General features: G+C 36.5%; 1 protein-coding gene across 6 annotated transcripts; it reads left to right on the top strand.

Moving 5' to 3' along the window:
- The first annotated feature begins 46 nt into the window (after positions 1–46).
- RMI1 (RecQ mediated genome instability 1) lies at positions 47–16,903 on the top strand. 6 transcript variants are annotated; one of them, XM_028494093.2, is made up of 6 exons: positions 47–770; positions 913–957; positions 5,493–5,553; positions 13,955–14,051; positions 14,822–15,347; positions 15,579–16,903. In XM_028494093.2, the coding sequence occupies exons 5-6, from the start codon at positions 14,858–14,860 to the stop codon at positions 16,721–16,723; spliced, it is 1,635 nt and encodes a 544-aa protein (XP_028349894.1). In that variant the 5' UTR covers positions 47–770; positions 913–957; positions 5,493–5,553; positions 13,955–14,051; positions 14,822–14,857; the 3' UTR covers positions 16,724–16,903. The 6 variants fall into 6 exon arrangements, with proteins under 6 accessions (XP_028349894.1, XP_007102504.2, XP_028349895.1 ...); XM_007102442.4 differs by having other exon boundaries at positions 14,822–16,903; XM_028494094.2 differs by having other exon boundaries at positions 15,122–16,903.
- Positions 16,904–17,247: the final 344 nt, after the last annotated feature.

The following is a 17,247-nucleotide window of genomic DNA, read 5'->3' on the forward strand; positions in this document are numbered from 1 at the left end:
GGGGGAAAACCTCTCGCGAGAACTAAAGCCTGTCCAGTTCACGCGCACAGGGAGAGGGCGGGTGAAGGGGCGTCTTCGGGGCCCTGAGGAGTCTTCAGGGTTTGGAGGAGGGGCGTGAGTGCGCGGCAAAACGGGCGGGAAGGAGCAAAAAAGGATTAGGGCGGGCGCCGTGGCGGTTCCTGTTCTCACGGTCGCGAGGCCCAGGAACCAGTGTTGCGCGAGGGGAAGGCGGGACGCCCAGGTCGGTGTTAGGCCCAGACGAATGCCCCCGTTTCCACAGCCCTCATTCGCGTCTCCTTTCTTCCCCCGTGTTCCCCTATCGGCCGGGCTGCGGGGCTAGCTGTGTGTAACGGGCCGCAGCGCCCGTCAGGCGTGGCCCGGGCCGGGGGCGCAGCTGGAGGGTCGCGGCCCGCTGTCCGCTGGCGGCTCGGGGTTCCGGGAAATGTTGGCCGTCCCGCTAGGCTGTGGCGGGCGAGCCTCGGAGTCCGGGAGAGCTCAGTCCCTTTGCTTCCGGCGCTGAGCCTGTACTCCCGGGGTCTTTACAGGGCTCTCCGTTCTGACGAAACCTTTTGTTTTTCCTTTGTTTTTCTTTCTTTTTTGTTAATGGGACCTGCGATACGAGTATTTTGTAGTGTCGGTGCTGCCGCTACGTGTGAAAAATTTCTGGAAGTATTGCTTTCATATCCTACAATGAATGCAAATCGCAAAATGCGTTGTAGACATCCGCTTTGCGTTCGTTCACCTCTTTCAAGCGCCTACCGTGTGTCAAGGTATTCGGCAGTGATTAAAACAGACTAAAACCCTCGCCCTCAGATATGTTACGGTTCTAGCGTGTTCAGTTTATTCTTGCTTTGTGTGCGGTTACTTCTAAGCCCCCTGTGTCAGGCTTTGATGCTTTTTTTTTTGTTAAAGCACTTAAGGTCACTCCGAATCGGTGACAAACTTGGGAAATTGCCAGTAAGTAGAACCCAGTATTCGCATCCTGTCTTGTTAGCCCTCCAGCTCTCACCCACAACCCCAAACTTGTGTTGAAGCATAAAAATGTTATAATTTACATGGGACGTAAACCCACGGTTAGAATACACTTTTTTTGGTTTTTTTTTTTGTAATGATGAATTTGTGCTGATTCATTCCGCTGTAACTTGATTTTCCTCTTGAATACTTTGCAAATTAGATGTAACCAGCATTTTTTTAAAATGTCTGATTTCCGTCATCTTTTATCTTTTACTTGCTCAGGAGGAACTGAGAACTTCATGAAGCACCAACATTTATTGGCTGGGAGGATAGTTAACAAATACTGTTAGAGCATAGTGTCTGGGATTGTGGAGTTTTTAAAAGGCTCTCTGAATTGTAATATAATTTTTTAATGGCCCCATTATGAAGAATATTATAGTCTTGTTGGGAGGTAAAACTTAACTTGCATTTGGTTTTACGATACATAGTTTGGATTTTTATTTAATGTTCAGCCAAGAAAATTGAGTATGTGAAGGGGCTGGGGATACTTGGATTATAGACATTTAATCTGCCAGTCAGGATTTGCAGCATTTAATTGAATCTGTCATTTAAAACCTGGGACACTTCACTAACACAAATAGGCACATATAGGGGTATTGTACTAATGATGTTTTCTTTCAAGCTAGTATTTCTGTTGCAACCATCATTTTCTGCCTTGATAAACAGTGATGATTGATGGGCAGGAATGCAAAGTAAGCAGCTTTATCTTAAGAATTTATTCCCAGTTTCACTGTCTTCTGACTGGAGCCTAACTGCTGAAAGGTCTTATTCCTCTTTTCTAGATGCCGTTGTCAGATTTTTTTTTTTCTTTTTCTACTTGTTTTCTTCCTTACCTCTTTTAATTTGCTTTATAGGTTTACTCTTTAAATAACAATAAAGTCTGTTTTTTCCACCATCTTCATTCAGGGACTTGTTAGTTTGAGGAAAGTCTTTTAACCATCCTTTCATTCTCTATTGTTTTCCTCCAAACTGTGTTACATCTGTGCTCATTAAAGGACTTACCAACTTGCTTGATACATTGTGGCTCCTGTCTTGAGTAAACAATTGATTATTTGGACTCCTGATGAATTTAGAGCTAGTAATACTTAGCTGTGGGATTTACTTTAGATAAACTAATAGAATTGAGATTGTACGCTAGCGAGCTAGATGATTACTTAAAATTTTATAACTACCGTTTTCTGAGTTTGTGCCAGACCTTGTGCTGGAAGTTTAATGCTTATTACAGTTCTGCGAGTAAATTGTGGTTAAGACAAAGTTAAGGGACACATCTAAGGTCACATAGCAGAAATGAGATTCAGACTCCTAAACCTATTCTCTGTCTTTTCCTTACATTAGGTTATGGAGGATCCACAAACAGCTCCACTAATTACTTCTTTCTGATTTCAGTCATTAAATATAAATTTTTTTCCCATAATTTTCAGAGTGCCTTCTCAAAATTCTGGGGTTACCTTAAAGTCATCCCCAAGGAGTTAAAACACGGACTCACCTGTATTTTTTAGATGAAGACAGTGGAAACATGGACTGGTTATAACTTGAGTATTTGTTAGTGCTTTTAAGTCTTAGCTATTGATTGCCGCATACAGTGTCCAAAAGGATGGTAACAATACTTCTGCCTCTTTTTCTGTTTTTTAAAAAATTGAAATATGTCAGGCTGACTGAAAATTAACTTAAGAATCAAATTTGCCTAAGTCTTAGTGGCAAATGATAGAATTTTCTTACTCTATTCTCTTCTGCTCAGTTCCTGCAGTCGAGATCTGGAATGTAGATTAGTGTGGTCAGCCAAGTTTAGCAAGCACAAGATGTAAATCAATTTTTTTTTTTTTTTTTTTGTAGTACGAGGGCCTCTCACTGTTGTGGCCTCTCCCGTTGCGGAGCACAGGCTCCGGACGCGCAGGCTCAGTGGCCATGGCTTATGGGCCCAGCCGCTCCGCGGCACGTGAGATCCTCCCGGACTGGGACAGGAACCTGTGTCCCCCTGCATCGGCAGGCGGACTCTCAACCACTGCGCCACCAGGGAAGCCCTAAATCAATTTTTAAAAAATTTTTTCATGATTATAAAATTAATGGATATTAAGATGTATGTAGTTTTACATCTGACCTCCTAACAATAAAATGTGAACATATTTTCATGTCATTAAATAGTACTTAAAAATGTTTTTTCAGAAGTCTATTTCATGGATCCAACGTAATATATTTAATTAAAAAAATTTTTTTTTTTACTGTTGTTGAACATTTAGATTGTTTCTGTTTTTTTTCCCACACTGTAAAAGCACAGTGATAAACACTCTGGCACATAAAATCTTTGTCCTCATTTCTGATTATTTTCTTAAGATTAAGTTTTGAAATCATACGGTGTGAACATTTCTTAATGTACAATTTCAACAGCGTATACTTTTTCATATTTTTTTCTTGGACAGAGATGTTCTTGAGGATCAGGGGCTGTTTTTTATGTATGAGCAGATGAGAAGTTGTGCTGCTGTAGCTAACACCTCCCCTCTGAGTTGCTTCTACCTGCGGTGACTATGGTTACTCAGTTTCTCAAGAAAGGGAGGAACAAAAACCTTAGGAATTCTCTTGAAGGAGTAGATGCAAGTAATACAATTTACTAAATTATTAAGGGGCTTGGTTATTGAAACCCAGTCTAAACTTTTAATCCCACATGATAATACTTTTTCCATTTAATTAAAAAATTTAATAAGCTTTTCTTTTTTACCTGTAGGAAAAAAAAATCCTATTACATGTAGAAACATCTTCTTATTAAAATTGTTATGGCCAATGAGCCTGCGCGTCCGGAGCCTGTGCCCCGCAACGGGAGAGGCCGCAACAGAGGGAGGCCCGCATACCACCAAAAAAAAAAAAAAAAAATATGCCCTCCACTTTACTTTGCTGTTAAATGAAGAATTCTATGTAGCAAATGTGCATTTAGTTATAACATTATTATAAAATTGTAGTATATCATGTAGCTCTGGAAGTGGAAATTTAAATCCTAGAATGTAGTATTTGGAGAAAATTATTAATTAGAACTGCCACGTGTTAATAGAACAATTTCACTGTGGTTCATTGAGCACTGTTTCTCAGAATTTGTCCCAACTATCATCTGAAAGGAGTTTTGTCACTTGCCGTATTCAACAACACAAACAAGGAAGTGCATGTTTGAAATAACTACAAAATTAAAAAAATAAAATAAATGAATACATAAGCCTTAAAATATCAGTTTGTAATATTTAAAAATTAAAAAAACTTTTATGTCATATTTTAGTAGAGTTATAGCAAAAGGAAAAGTACTTAATGATAACACTTGAAGCTGTTACGAAGATAGATGCAATAGGTGATGTTGTGTTTCTTTGATTTGACTTTGTAAAGGAAATAATTTAGAATATACTAGGTGAGCTTGTCGTTTAAATGAGATCTGAGAAAAGTCTGTTCATTGTAATAGTGTAGTGCTCTTATAGAATGGCCATTTATGAATGAGTTTTATAGTTTATATGCAAGTGGGTATATGTAAATGAGGGACTGGCTTTACTTTCTCTTTTAAGTCAAACAGGGTCTAGAAAATGATATAGAAATGGAGGTTAGCAGAATTTCGTTCTGTGTCTGCTACCATGTATGATCTGTATGTCTTAATCTTCATGCCTGTTTTATTCTCACCCAAATAGATGACAATCCCTACCCTTTCTATCATAAATGACTATTTTGAGGTTTAGATAATATTACAGATGTAAAAGTATGTATTTTGAAAAAGTTTAAAATCTTACAAATAATAGGTTTTAATTTTTATTAAACCTTTTTCTTCAGTTCTGTGTTTAAACAGCTGTACTGCTGGGATATAGAATTAACACCACTGAAATTCCTTTCTTTCAATTTCTATCCAGCCTTGACCTTTTCAGTTCACAATCAGTCTTTCTTTTTTATTGCTTCCTTCCTCCTCCTAGAAGTACTAACAGTATTAACTCCTACTATTTAACAGGTTCAGGTAGAAAATCGCATTTGTGTTAAATGGCTGCATATAATAATTTAGGGGTATATACTGTATACACCGAGTAATTTATAGTACAAAACATTCTGCAAACAATTGTGGCATTTATACTTGATAATTCATTTAAATAATCATAATTCTACTGAGAGTACACTGTCTTGATTTCAGTTTACTTAATGACTGTCATCTCATTACTACACCACCTGTGCCAATTAGACTAGGCCCATTTGCCAGTTCTGTGGTGTTTAAATTTTAGTGGAGGAAGTAAGGTAACTTATTATTGAATGAGCACACCTAAGAGCCTTGGATCTAGCTTAATTTTTGAGGTTAAAAAAATGACAACAGATGCGATAAAGTAGCACTTGGGAGTCAGGTTATAGAAGTACAGATCTCTGTCTTGAGGATAAGATGTCACTCAACTGTTGTCTCATAATATCATGCTTGGAGATTTTAACATGCCTTATTTTAATTAATTTCATGCTTCGATGTTATTTTGTTTTAGGGTCATCTTTTAAGCATGCAGCTGAACTTGGTTTTTTCAATTTGAGAGTATCTTTTAACAGGTGAGTTAATCTATGTTCATTATGATTGCTGATATATTTAGACTTATTTCTACCACCTTGTTTATTCTTTCTATTTATAGTGCTTTCCAGTTCCTTTTGTGCCTTCTTTTGGATTGTTTTCTTTATTCTGTGTTTTCCTCAGCAAGTTTGAAAATTAGTTATTAAATATCTATCCTTTTGGTGTTTGTCTTCAGTATTTTTATTGAGGATATAATTTACATTCAGTAAAATTCATGTTCTTATTTGTATTGTATATAGTTCTATGAGTTTTGACAAACATTAGTCACATCATCACTGCCACCTTTTTCTATAGTGTTACCTTTTCTATAATGCCATCTTGGACTTATACAATGTTTGTCTGGCTTCTTTTACTTAGCTCGCTGCATTTAACATTTGTCTTAGTTTATTTGGGCTATTGTGACAAAATAGCATAAATTGGGTGGTTGATAAACAACAGAGATTTATTTCTTTGGAGACTGGGAAGTCCAAGGTCAAGGTGATGGCAGATTTAGTGGGTGTCTGATGAGGACATGCTTCTTGGTTCTTAGATGACAGTCTTTTTACAGTAACCTCCCATGGCAGAAGGGGTAAGTAGCTGTGTGGAGACGTCTCTACTGTTTATTTATTTTTTTGTTATTGGGTTGTAAGTTTTTTGTTAAATTAATATCTTTTCAGAATTCTGACTTTATTATTTATTGATTTATTTTGGCCATGCTGCATGGCATGTGGGATTTTAGTTCCCCAACCAGGGATCGAACCTGTGCTCCCTGCAGTGGCAGCACAGAGTCTTAACCACTGGACTGCCAGGGGAGTCCCATGAAGGCTTCATTCTCATAATGTAAACACTTCGCAAAGGCCCCACCTCCTAATACCATCACATTGGGCATTGGGATTTCAACATACGAATTTTCTGAGTGATACCATCTGTAGCAATATTCATCCATGTTATTGCATCTATTAGTTTATTCCTTTTTATTACTGAATAGTATTACATTGTAATGATGTACAACACTTTGTTAATCCATTCACCAGTTGAAGGACATGTGGGTTGTTTCTAGTTTTTTGGTGATTATGAAAAAAGCTGCTATAAATGTTCACATAGAGATTTTTAATGAGTATACGTTTTCATTTCTCTTGAGTAAATACCTAGTAATGCTGGGTTGTATTGTGAGTTTAACTTTGTAAGAAAATGCTAAAATGTTTTTCTTCCTAAGAAACTGCTAAACTGTTTTATAAGTGGCTGTGTCATTTTGCTTTCCCACCAGCAATGTATGAGAATTCCAGTAGTTGGTATTGTCAGTTATTTTTTATTTTAGCTGTGCTAATAGATGTGTAATATCACACTGTGATTTCAGTTTTGCATTTCCCTAATCTCTTACTCATTATCTGCATATCTTTTGGTGAAATGTCTATTCAAATCTTTTGTTCCTTTTAAAATTAGTTTATTTTCCTATTGAATTTTAGAATTCTTTATGTAGTCTGGATATAAGTCTTTTGTCAATTATGTATTTCTCCCAGTCTGTGGCTTGTCTTTGTGTGTGTTTGGCTTGTCTTTATACTCTTAACAGTGTCTTTCACGGAGCAGAATTTTAAAATTTTGGTGAAGCTGAGTTTATTAATAGCCGCTCCGCGGCATGTGGGATCCTCCCAGACCGGGGCGCGAACCCGGCTCCCCTGCATCGGCAGGCGGACGCGCAACCGCTGCGCCACCAGGGAAGCCCTATACTCTTAACAGTGTCTTTCATGGAGCAGAATTTTAAAATTTTGGTGAAGCTGAGTTTATTAATTTCTTTCTTTTATGGATTATGCTTCTGGTGTTGTATCTAAGAACACTGTTAAGAAACCATGATCACAAAGATTTTCCTCCTAACTTTTCTTCCCCTTTAAAAAAAATTGAGGTATAATTGACATATAACCTTTTAGTTTCAGGTATACAACATAATAATTTGATATTTGTATACATTGCAAAATGATCACCACAGTAAATCCAGTTAACATCCATCACCACACTTAGTTACAAAAAAATTTTTTTCTTGTGATGAGAACTTTTAAGATCTACTCTCTTAGCAACTTTTAGATATGAAATATAGTATTTTAACTGCAGTGACCATGCTGTACATTACATTTCCATGACTTACTGATTTTATAACTGGAAGTTTGTACCTTGTGACCCCCTGCACCCATTTTGCCCATCCCCACCCCTTAACCTCTTGCAGCTACCAATCTGTTCTCTCTTATCTATGAGCTTGGGTTTTTTTTCTCCTAACTTTTCTTATAGATGTTTTATAGTTTTAGTTTTCACATTTAGGTCTGTGGTCCATTTAATTTTTATATATGATGTGAGGTGTTGGTTGAGGTTCATAGTTTTGCATATGGATGTCCAATTGTTTTAGCATCATTTGTTCAAAAGACTGTCCTGTTTCCTTTGAATTGCCTTTGCAACTTTGTAGAAAATCAGTTGACTATATATGAATGGGTCTATTTTCTAGACTGTCTTCTCTTCCCATTGACTGATATGTTAATCCTTTTGCCAATACTTCACTGTCTTGATTACTGTAGTTTATACTAATACTAAGTCTTGAACTCAGTGTGAGTCTCCAACTTTTTTTTTTTTGAAATTACCTTGGCTATTCTAGTTTCTTTGCCTTTCCATGTAAATCTTAGAATCAGTTTGCCATTCTTAAAAAAAAAAAAAAGAATGCTGGGATTTTGAATGGAATTGCATTGAATCTATATATCTGTTTGGGGAGAATTGAAGCTTGATCATAGAGTCTTCAACACAGCATATCTCTTCATTTGTTTAGGCTGTCTTTGATTTCTTTCAACAGTAATTTGTAGTTTTCAGCATATACATGCTGCACATATTTTGTTAGATTTAAGTTTTGAGTGCTACTGTAAATTGTACTCTTTGTTCATTGCTCATACAGTCAAGTCTCATTATTCCTGGTAGTTATGTTCTATATAAAGTCCCTGTGAACACTGAGTTAGGGAATACTGAACTATTGTTCCTAGGGGAAAGACAAGGTTAGGTTCCTGTGAGCCTCTGGTCATGACATTTTCACCAACTGATTAGTACATAACCTTGTTTTATTTGTGTTTCTGTTTAAAGACACTTTGTTCACTATATGTTGTTGATTCATTAACTGAACTTATGACCAGTGGCACTATAACTAATGCCTGAATGAAACTTAATCTAACACACAGATTTTACATTTGACACATCACACACAGTTTTCGTATGCTTTGGAACACTAGACAGCGCTTCAGCAGTGTGCTACGGGGCCGTTTTAAATAGTTAAATCATCAACAAAAAGCACAAAAGTGTGAAAATGTGGCACTAAATAGAGCACAAAAAAGACACTTGCATCTCGCTAACTCATTTATCAGGTGATATAGCTTCTTTGTACATTCTTTGGCATTTTTTCATAAACATTCATGTCATCTGCAAATAGAGGTAATTTTATTTTTTCCTTCTTTTCCTCCTCTATTTCCCTCTTGATTTTTCTCTCTTTCTAAAAAATTATGGTAAAAAACATATAACGTAAATTTCCCCTCTTAACAGTTTTGAAGTATACATTATATATCATCCTGATGTGGGATAGGGATGGCACAGTCTTAAATGTCTTAAAGAATCGTCTAATCAATCTTGTTTTTAGAGTACCATTTACTTCCAGGCATACTTAGTATTGCCTTTTGTGGGTTCTGGGTTTTTATATCAGCCATTCTTAATGCCACCTTAGAATTCAACTTTCTAGTGTCTGCTAAATCATGTACTAATCTGTTTGCTTTCCAGTTTCCAAAATTTGTTGCCATTGTTTCTTTTTTTAAAAAATTAATTAATTTATTTATTTATGGCTGCGTTGGGTCTTTGTTGCTGTGTGCGGGTTCTCACTGCGGTGGCTTCTGTTGTTGCATAACACGGGCTCTAGGCGCGCGGGCTTCAGTAGCTGTGGCTCGAAGGCTCTAGGGCACAGGCTCAGTAGTTGTGGTGCACGGGCCCAGTTGCTCCCCTGCATGTGGGATCCTCCCGGACCAGGGATCAAACCCGTGTCTCCTGCATTGGCAGGCGGATTCCCAACCACTGCGCCGCCAGGGAAGCCCTGTTGCCATTGTTTCTTCTCCCATTTTCTTTGTTCTTAGAATTTTATGGCTTTTAAAATATCTATTATCTGAGTTTTATGGGGATTATAAGAATCTTTTTTCAATCTTTCATTTTTACCGTTAAACACATAATTTTTATATTTTTCTTATAAAATAGTAAACATAATCAGAATCTCTATTATCCTCCTTGACAAAACATAATACCTTAAGTTCCCTCTGAATTCTTTTTGTATTTTCTACATTTTTGTTACCTCAAATTTTAGATCCAGCTTGTTGAACCTTAAGATTTAAAAAAAGAAGATTTTTTTTCTTTGTCCTTGATGTTTTACAGTTTACCATGCTATGTTTACAGGTGGATTTTTACACATGTTGCTTAGCAGTATTGAACTTTTACACCCTACAGCATCATATCGTTCTTGAATTTTAGAAAAATTTCAACCATTATTCTTTATTTCTTTATTATGATAAAATTTCACTTTTATTTATATATATTTTTCTACTTTTATTGAGAAATAATTGGCATACATCACCATATAAGTTTAAGGTGTATAGCATTTATATATACTGTGAAATGATTACCACAACAAATTAAGCTAACATCCATTATCTCATATAGATAAAAAGATAATTGGGCTTCCTCGGTGGTGCAGTGGTTAAGAATCCACCTGCCAATGCAGGGGACATGGGTTCGAGCCCTGGTCCGGGAAGATCCCACATGCCACGGAGCAACTAAGCCTGTGTGCCACAACTACTGAGCCTGCGCTCTAGAGCCTGCGAGCCACAACTACTGAGCCCGCGTGCCACAACTACTGAAGCCCACGCACCCAGAGCCTGTGCTCCAAAACGAGAAGCCACCGCGATGAGAAGCCTGCGCACTGCAAGGAAGAGTAGCCCCCGCTCACTGCAACTAGAGAAGGCCTGCGGGCAGCAACAAAGACCCAACGCAGCCAAAAGAAAGAGAAAGAGAAAGAAAAAAAAAATTCTCCTTGTGATGAGAACTCTTAGGATCTCCTCTCTTAACAACTTTTGTATATATTGTACAGCAGTGTTAACTACAGTCATCATGTTGTGCATTACATCCCTATTACTTGTTTATCTTATAATTGGAAATTTGTTCCTTTTGACCACCTTCAGCCATTATCTTAAAAAAAAAAAACTGTTTCCTTCACCTCTTCTATTTTCTTCTGAAACTGTGATTACTTCAGCATAGGAGCCTGTTTTCCCTACTTAGCTTTTTTTCCCCTTCTTTGCTTTTCATACTCTGTTCTATGTAATTTCCAAAGTGTAAGTTCTTTCTTCATTTGTTTTTAGCCTTTTGTTTATCCCATCTACTGAGTTTTAAATTTCTGAGGCTGTTTCCCATTTCCAAGATGTCCAATTGATACTTTTCATAAATGCCTGTTACTGTTTAATTATCTTCTATTCTTCTTTAAGGATTAGTCCTACTTTTTAAAGTGTATTTAGTATGCTCGAAGACATTTTAAAAATATTTAAGATTCTTCATTTAAAAACAGATTTCTCCAGGTATAAATTCTCCTGTTTGTTGTGTCTGCTGATGTGGCTTATGGTGGTGATTTTCCTTAAATATGTTATAATTTTGGTTTGAGAGCTCATGCTGGATAGAGGTTTTTCCCATGTGTGTTTTTCCCTTTTGTGTGTTTTTGGTGTTGCTTCAACCTGACCCTCTGACTGGCATAGCTCTAGATCAGCTGTGTCATTAGAGACTTGGGTTTTTATGTGAATAGCCTAGTTCTGGACCATGCTATATGTACTATACAAGTTATGTAGGCCCCATTTCCATTCTTAGGTTATCCCTGTTCCCTCCGTAGGCCATAGGTAGGTATTGAGTGGAAGATTTTTTTGGCCCAGTTCTAGCAAGTAGTCTGTTCTGGTCTTCTGACCTATAATTGGCACACTGGACCCTTAAACTCAAAGCCTTGGAGCTTTAGCCTGAAGTCCCCTTTTCCTGGCGGCTCTAAATCAGCACTAAAACTCTAGGTTTCTCCTCTGTTCCTAGCCCACAAGACTTTTTAATTAATAATTTTTTATTTTTGGCTGTGTTGGTTCTTTGTTGCTGTGTGTAGGCTTTTCTCTAGTTGCGGCGAGTGGGGGCTACTCTTCGCTGAGGTGCAGGGCTCCTCGTTGCGGTGGCTTCTCTTGTGAAGCATGGGCTGTAGGTGCGTGGGCTTCAGTAGTTGTGGCACACGGGCTCAGTAGTTGTGGTTCGCAGGTTCTAGAGCACAGGCTTAGCAGTTGTGGCCCATGGGCTTAGTTGCTGCATGGCATGTGGGATCTTCCCGGACCAGGGCTCAAACCCGTGTCTCCTGCATTGGCAGGCAGAGTCTTAACCACTGTGCCACCAGGGAAGCCCTGGACCACAAGATTTTACTCTTTGTTATTGAGTGTAGCTATGTATTTAAAGTTTTATCTAGTTTCTTGTATATCTTTCTAGAGGTCCTTTATGTATAATATATGTATAAAGTAAATAAGAATGTGCTTATTTTCCTTTCTTTTGTACACAAAAGTTAGCACACTGTGTTTTGCTTTTTTTAGCCAGAAGGTAGAAAATATTTCCATTTGATAAATCAGAGGGCTCATGTAGAGATTGTTGGTTTCTTTGTTAAAGAGACATGCTGATTTGACTCTGCATGGTTTATTTTTATCACTATGGGCAGGGACCTCTCCTACCTTTGAATTTTTACATTGTTTTTCACATGTAATTTAAAAATTATATATCTGTACTCTCAATTATTTTCTTCAGTGTAAAGATTCATCAGTTTGGTAGTTATGACTTTCTTAATTCCTCCTTTAAAATGTTATTCTTGTATTCCTCACAATAACTGTAACTCTTCCTTTAAATTTTAACCATTTGTTAAATTAATAATGTGACCACTTGTTTAGGGTCACAGAGTTTGTAAGTGAAAGATAATTTGGCATCACACTTGCACTCTGAACTGCTAGATTATATACTGACTCTCCTTTGTTTTTTTAATTCTTTTTTTTTTTACACGATAAGGGGGTTTTACTTTTAAATGATTATCAATAACAACATGTAACAGATTCTTGATTTCTGTTTTCTAGTAATTTTTATTTAAAGATATTAAAAGCAGCCCAAACAATTATACTAGTATTCATTGTTCTAACATTTAGCCAGAAAAGACTGTTTTAAGGCTGGATGCTGCTTAGTACAGGTTACAAATAACTATTTACTATTTTTTCATAGATAAATCCCCTGACCTTCACAAAGCTTTAGGGGGAAAAAAATTAATCCCTTTTTTTCTTAAAAATTAAAAAAAACAAACAAAAAACTACATCTACAAAAGAAGTCAGTATTGATATATATATATATATATGTTGCTTTAGCTAAAAGATGTGGGAAATCAGACAATATATGCCTATTAAATTTTCTAAGAAATGCAAGGTTAAAAAAAAGGAAATATTTGGATAAGCCCTAAGTTTTTACAAGGAAGCTAGATTTGCTATTTTCCAAAAAGTGAGAGGATCTACTGTATAATATACAGAGATAATTTAATGCCTTTTCACAAGAATGTAACTTGAGCTTTGTTAAAATTTCATTTTCCATGAAGGCATCTAAAATGCCAGTCCCTGGAACAGAGCTTCTTCCCCTATGCATTTATGCAGTAGTTTTCATGGATCTCTGGCTAGATGTAGCAGACAAAGGCCAAGAGGTTATCTAGCACTTCATCCTTGTTTTGCCAGAGGTAGATCTGGAGAATGGTCATCACCTGGGTCTCTTTTTCCACCCCAGTGCTGCCCCTGCCATGGAATCCCAGAGCTCCAGCTTCTCTGGCTTTGAACCTTTTCTCCCTCTGCAGTTGGTACTGTTCAATTTCAGTTTTAGCTGCTTTGGTCTGCTTCAGCCTCAGGTTGCTTGCGGGCCTTGGATGCCTTTTGGGTGGCCTGCTTCTGGCCTGCAACCATTTCTGGGGCCTAAGTGAGCAGCCTAAATGATTGGATTGCCTCCTCGGGTCAGCTGATTTGTGCCTATGCTGTTGCTCTGCCTGCCATCTTCTCCTATCCTTTAATTTTCACAGTAGCCCTATGAAGTAAGTATATAGGGAAGGAAACAAGCTAAGGTAGAGTGTCTGAGTTTCTCGTGGTAACTTGCTTTTGTTTATCTAATTCCAAACCTCATGTTTTTATTCTGTACTACCTCTACTCTACCCTGATTGATAATAGGAACCTTCAAACCATACCATCAAACTTTGCCCTTACGAAAAATAGGCCAGTGATTCTTTCTGCAGCTTCCTCTTATAACCCTTACTGCTTCTTGTCTTAGCTCTCAGGGCCATTTCTGAGCATTAGAGATTACAAGTACTCCACTGAACAACCAGTTCCAAATCCCGTCCTCAAATCCTGTGCTCCTGTTCCAAATGGTAAGTTTTCTTACGGGCATGTTAAAACTTTTATAAATTCGAACTCTTAGATATCTTCATCTGTAGAAGGAAAAAATATACTTTTGTGAAAAAAGGTTAGTCTTTAGTGTTTGGCTACTTTTTTATCATACTGAGAAAATCAGAAGTATATTTACCTGATAGGACTGTTGAGAATTATTTAGCCAAACAAATAAGATGCTTTACATCAGCTCAGAATCTATTGTTACTTGTTATAATTTTATGGAATACAATGGTATACGTTTTAATAGAGTATGAATTATAGATATAGAGAGAACCTTAGTAAATATTGTTTCTTAGCTAAATTTTAAATTATTAGAATCTATTATATTAACATAATAACTACTAATTACTACATGTATTTTGTAGGTCTGACATTATGCTTTACAAATGTTAATCATGTAATCCTCACAACAACTGTGTTAGATAGGAGGTGGTACTGACATTTTATAGATGAAAAAATTAGGTTAGAGAAGTTAAGAAATTTATACTAGGTCACAGAACTTATAATTTGAAGAGCTAGCCTTCAAACCTAGGTATATCTTGTCTTAAACCTTTTGCTTTTCTTATTTTACCATCTGATTACTTGTGGCATTTGAAGTTTTGCCATGTAGAAAGTCAAAGAATTACAAAGGTGCTGAAGAGAGAAAAATCTAAAAGTTTGATTACTCCTGTTTGTGCATTGTAGAGAATTATAGAAACTATATTTAGATGTACTGAATTACCATAATTTTTTGTTTGTTTGTTTTCAGGTAATAGATGCCTAATATTTCTTTTATATAAAAGAAATGAGTATAACTAGTATTGCATTAAGAGTTGAAACCTGGCTTTTAGCTACATGGCATGTTAAAGTGCCTTTAATGTGGCTGGAAGCTTGTATTAACTGGATCCAAGAAGAAAATGATAATGTTAATTTGAGTCAGGCACAAATGAATAAACAAGTGTTTGAGCAATGGCTCCTTACTGATCTGAGAGATTTGGAGCATCGTCTTTTACCTGATGGCATTTTAGAAGTTCCAAAAGGAGAACTGAATGGATTTTTTGCTCTGCAGATTAATTCATTGGTTGATGTAAGTCAACCTGCATATGCCCAAATACAAAAGTTGAGAGGAAAGAATACAACCAATGACCTAATTACAGCTGAAACACAAGTAACCCCAAAACCTTGGGAAGCAAAGCCTTCACGAATGTTGATGCTACAGCTTACTGATGGAATTGTACAAATACAGGGGATGGAATATCAGTCTATTCCAGCTCTTCATAGTGATCTTCCTCCAGGTACAAAAATTTTGATTTATGGAAACATTTCTTTCCGTCTTGGTGTTCTCTTATTGAAACCAGAAAATGTGAAGGTGTTGGGAGGAGAAGTAGATGCTCTTTTAGAGGAATATGCCCAAGAAAAAGTTCTTGCAAGATTAATTGGGGAACCTGATCCTATAGTTCCAGTCATACCAAATAATTCTAACCAAAGCATCCCCAGAATTACAGATGTTCTACATCCTGCATTAGGACCTTCTGATGAAGAACTCTTGGCAAGTCTTGATGAAAACGATGAGCTTGCAGCAAATAATAACACCTCTTTGGAAAGAAGTTGTTTCAGCACAGGTAGTTCTTCAAATACTATTCCCATCGGACAGTCAGATTTTGAACCAGGACTTGTTATTTCTCCAAGACCAAAGGAGAAACCACGAAACCAGTCTATGCTTTTTACTGATGAGGAATTAGATGACTTTTCATTGGAGGAGGCCTTGCTTTTAGAAGAAGCTGTCCAGAAAGAACAAACAGAGACCAAAGAATTACAGCCACTGACTTTGAACAGAACTGCAGATGAAAGTATAGAGAGATTTTCACATAGATCTAATACTCTGAATAATTTTTCCTTGATTTGCAAAAATGGAAATAATAATTGGAATGAAAAAAATTTATCTGAGCAAATAACTAATGAAGACAAATCTTTTAGTTGTCCATCTGCTAGAGACCAAAACAGTAGTATTGTTTCAGTTAATCATAATGTACCCTTACCCCATAATTTTACAAATAAAGATAAGAACTCAGAGACATATAATAAAATAAAACAAACCAGCAGTTCAGATGGACATTCCTTAAATAATAAAATATTAAACGAAGAGCTGGTCAATTATGTACCAAAAAGTTGTTCAAAAAATGAGTACCACTTACAAACTTGTTCTTCAAGTTCAGAGAATAGCACTAATCTTTCTATCACCATGGATTTATATTCTCCACCTTTTATCTATTTGTCTGTTCTAATGGCCAGCAAACCAAAGGAAGTTACAACAGTGAAAGTCAAAGCATTTATTGTAACCTTAACTGGAAATCTCTCAAGTTCTGGTGGCATTTGGAGTATAACAGCAAAAATTTCTGATGGTACTGCATATCTAGATGTAGACTTTGTAGATGAAATACTTACTGGTCTGATAGGGTTTTCAGTACTAGAAATGAAACAGTTAAAAAAAGATCCTTGTAAATACCAAAAGTTCCTGGAAGGTTTGCAGAAATGTCAGAGAGATCTAATAGATTTGTGCTGTCTAATGACTATTTCATTGAATCCCTCCTTGTCTAAGGCAACAGTACTGGCATTACAAGATGTTAACGTGGAACACCTTGAGAACCTAAAGAGGCGAGTAAAGAAATAATTTACTAGCAAACAATTTAAAAAAAACAAGGAAATATTTAAAATTAAATTTGTCCTTTTACTTTCACAACTTTCTTTTTGTAAAAGGGGAAAAAGAAGTTTCATAACTGATTTCAGTCTAATTTTAAAATGTTTAATTATGTTTATGTGTAAGTTTTTTTAATAAATTTTTTTATAGTAACTGCTGAAGCAATTTGATGACCCACTGTTGTTGAGAAATTTTGTTTTCCACTTGTTATTTCACATAAGGTGACTGCTAAAGTACTGTATTGGTGTTCACTGATGAATCATACTGTTGAAAGGTAACAATTACAAATAGGTAGTTGAGTACTTCTAATATGTAGAGTACCCCAAAAGATTTGTTTATGTTATTAGGAAAAAATGTAAATCCAGTGGATTAGAATGTCAGACTCTTAGATGCAAATTGTTTTTGTTTTGCTGATTGGAAATATTTGGTATATTTAAAGCAAATATTAACTAGATACAATTTCAGAGATTATATTGAATAGTTAAAAACCTTATTTT

The sequence above is a fragment of the Physeter macrocephalus genome, chromosome 9, assembly GCF_002837175.3.
Source record: "Physeter macrocephalus isolate SW-GA chromosome 9, ASM283717v5, whole genome shotgun sequence".
In the NCBI taxonomy this organism is placed as follows: domain Eukaryota; kingdom Metazoa; phylum Chordata; class Mammalia; order Artiodactyla; family Physeteridae; genus Physeter; species Physeter macrocephalus.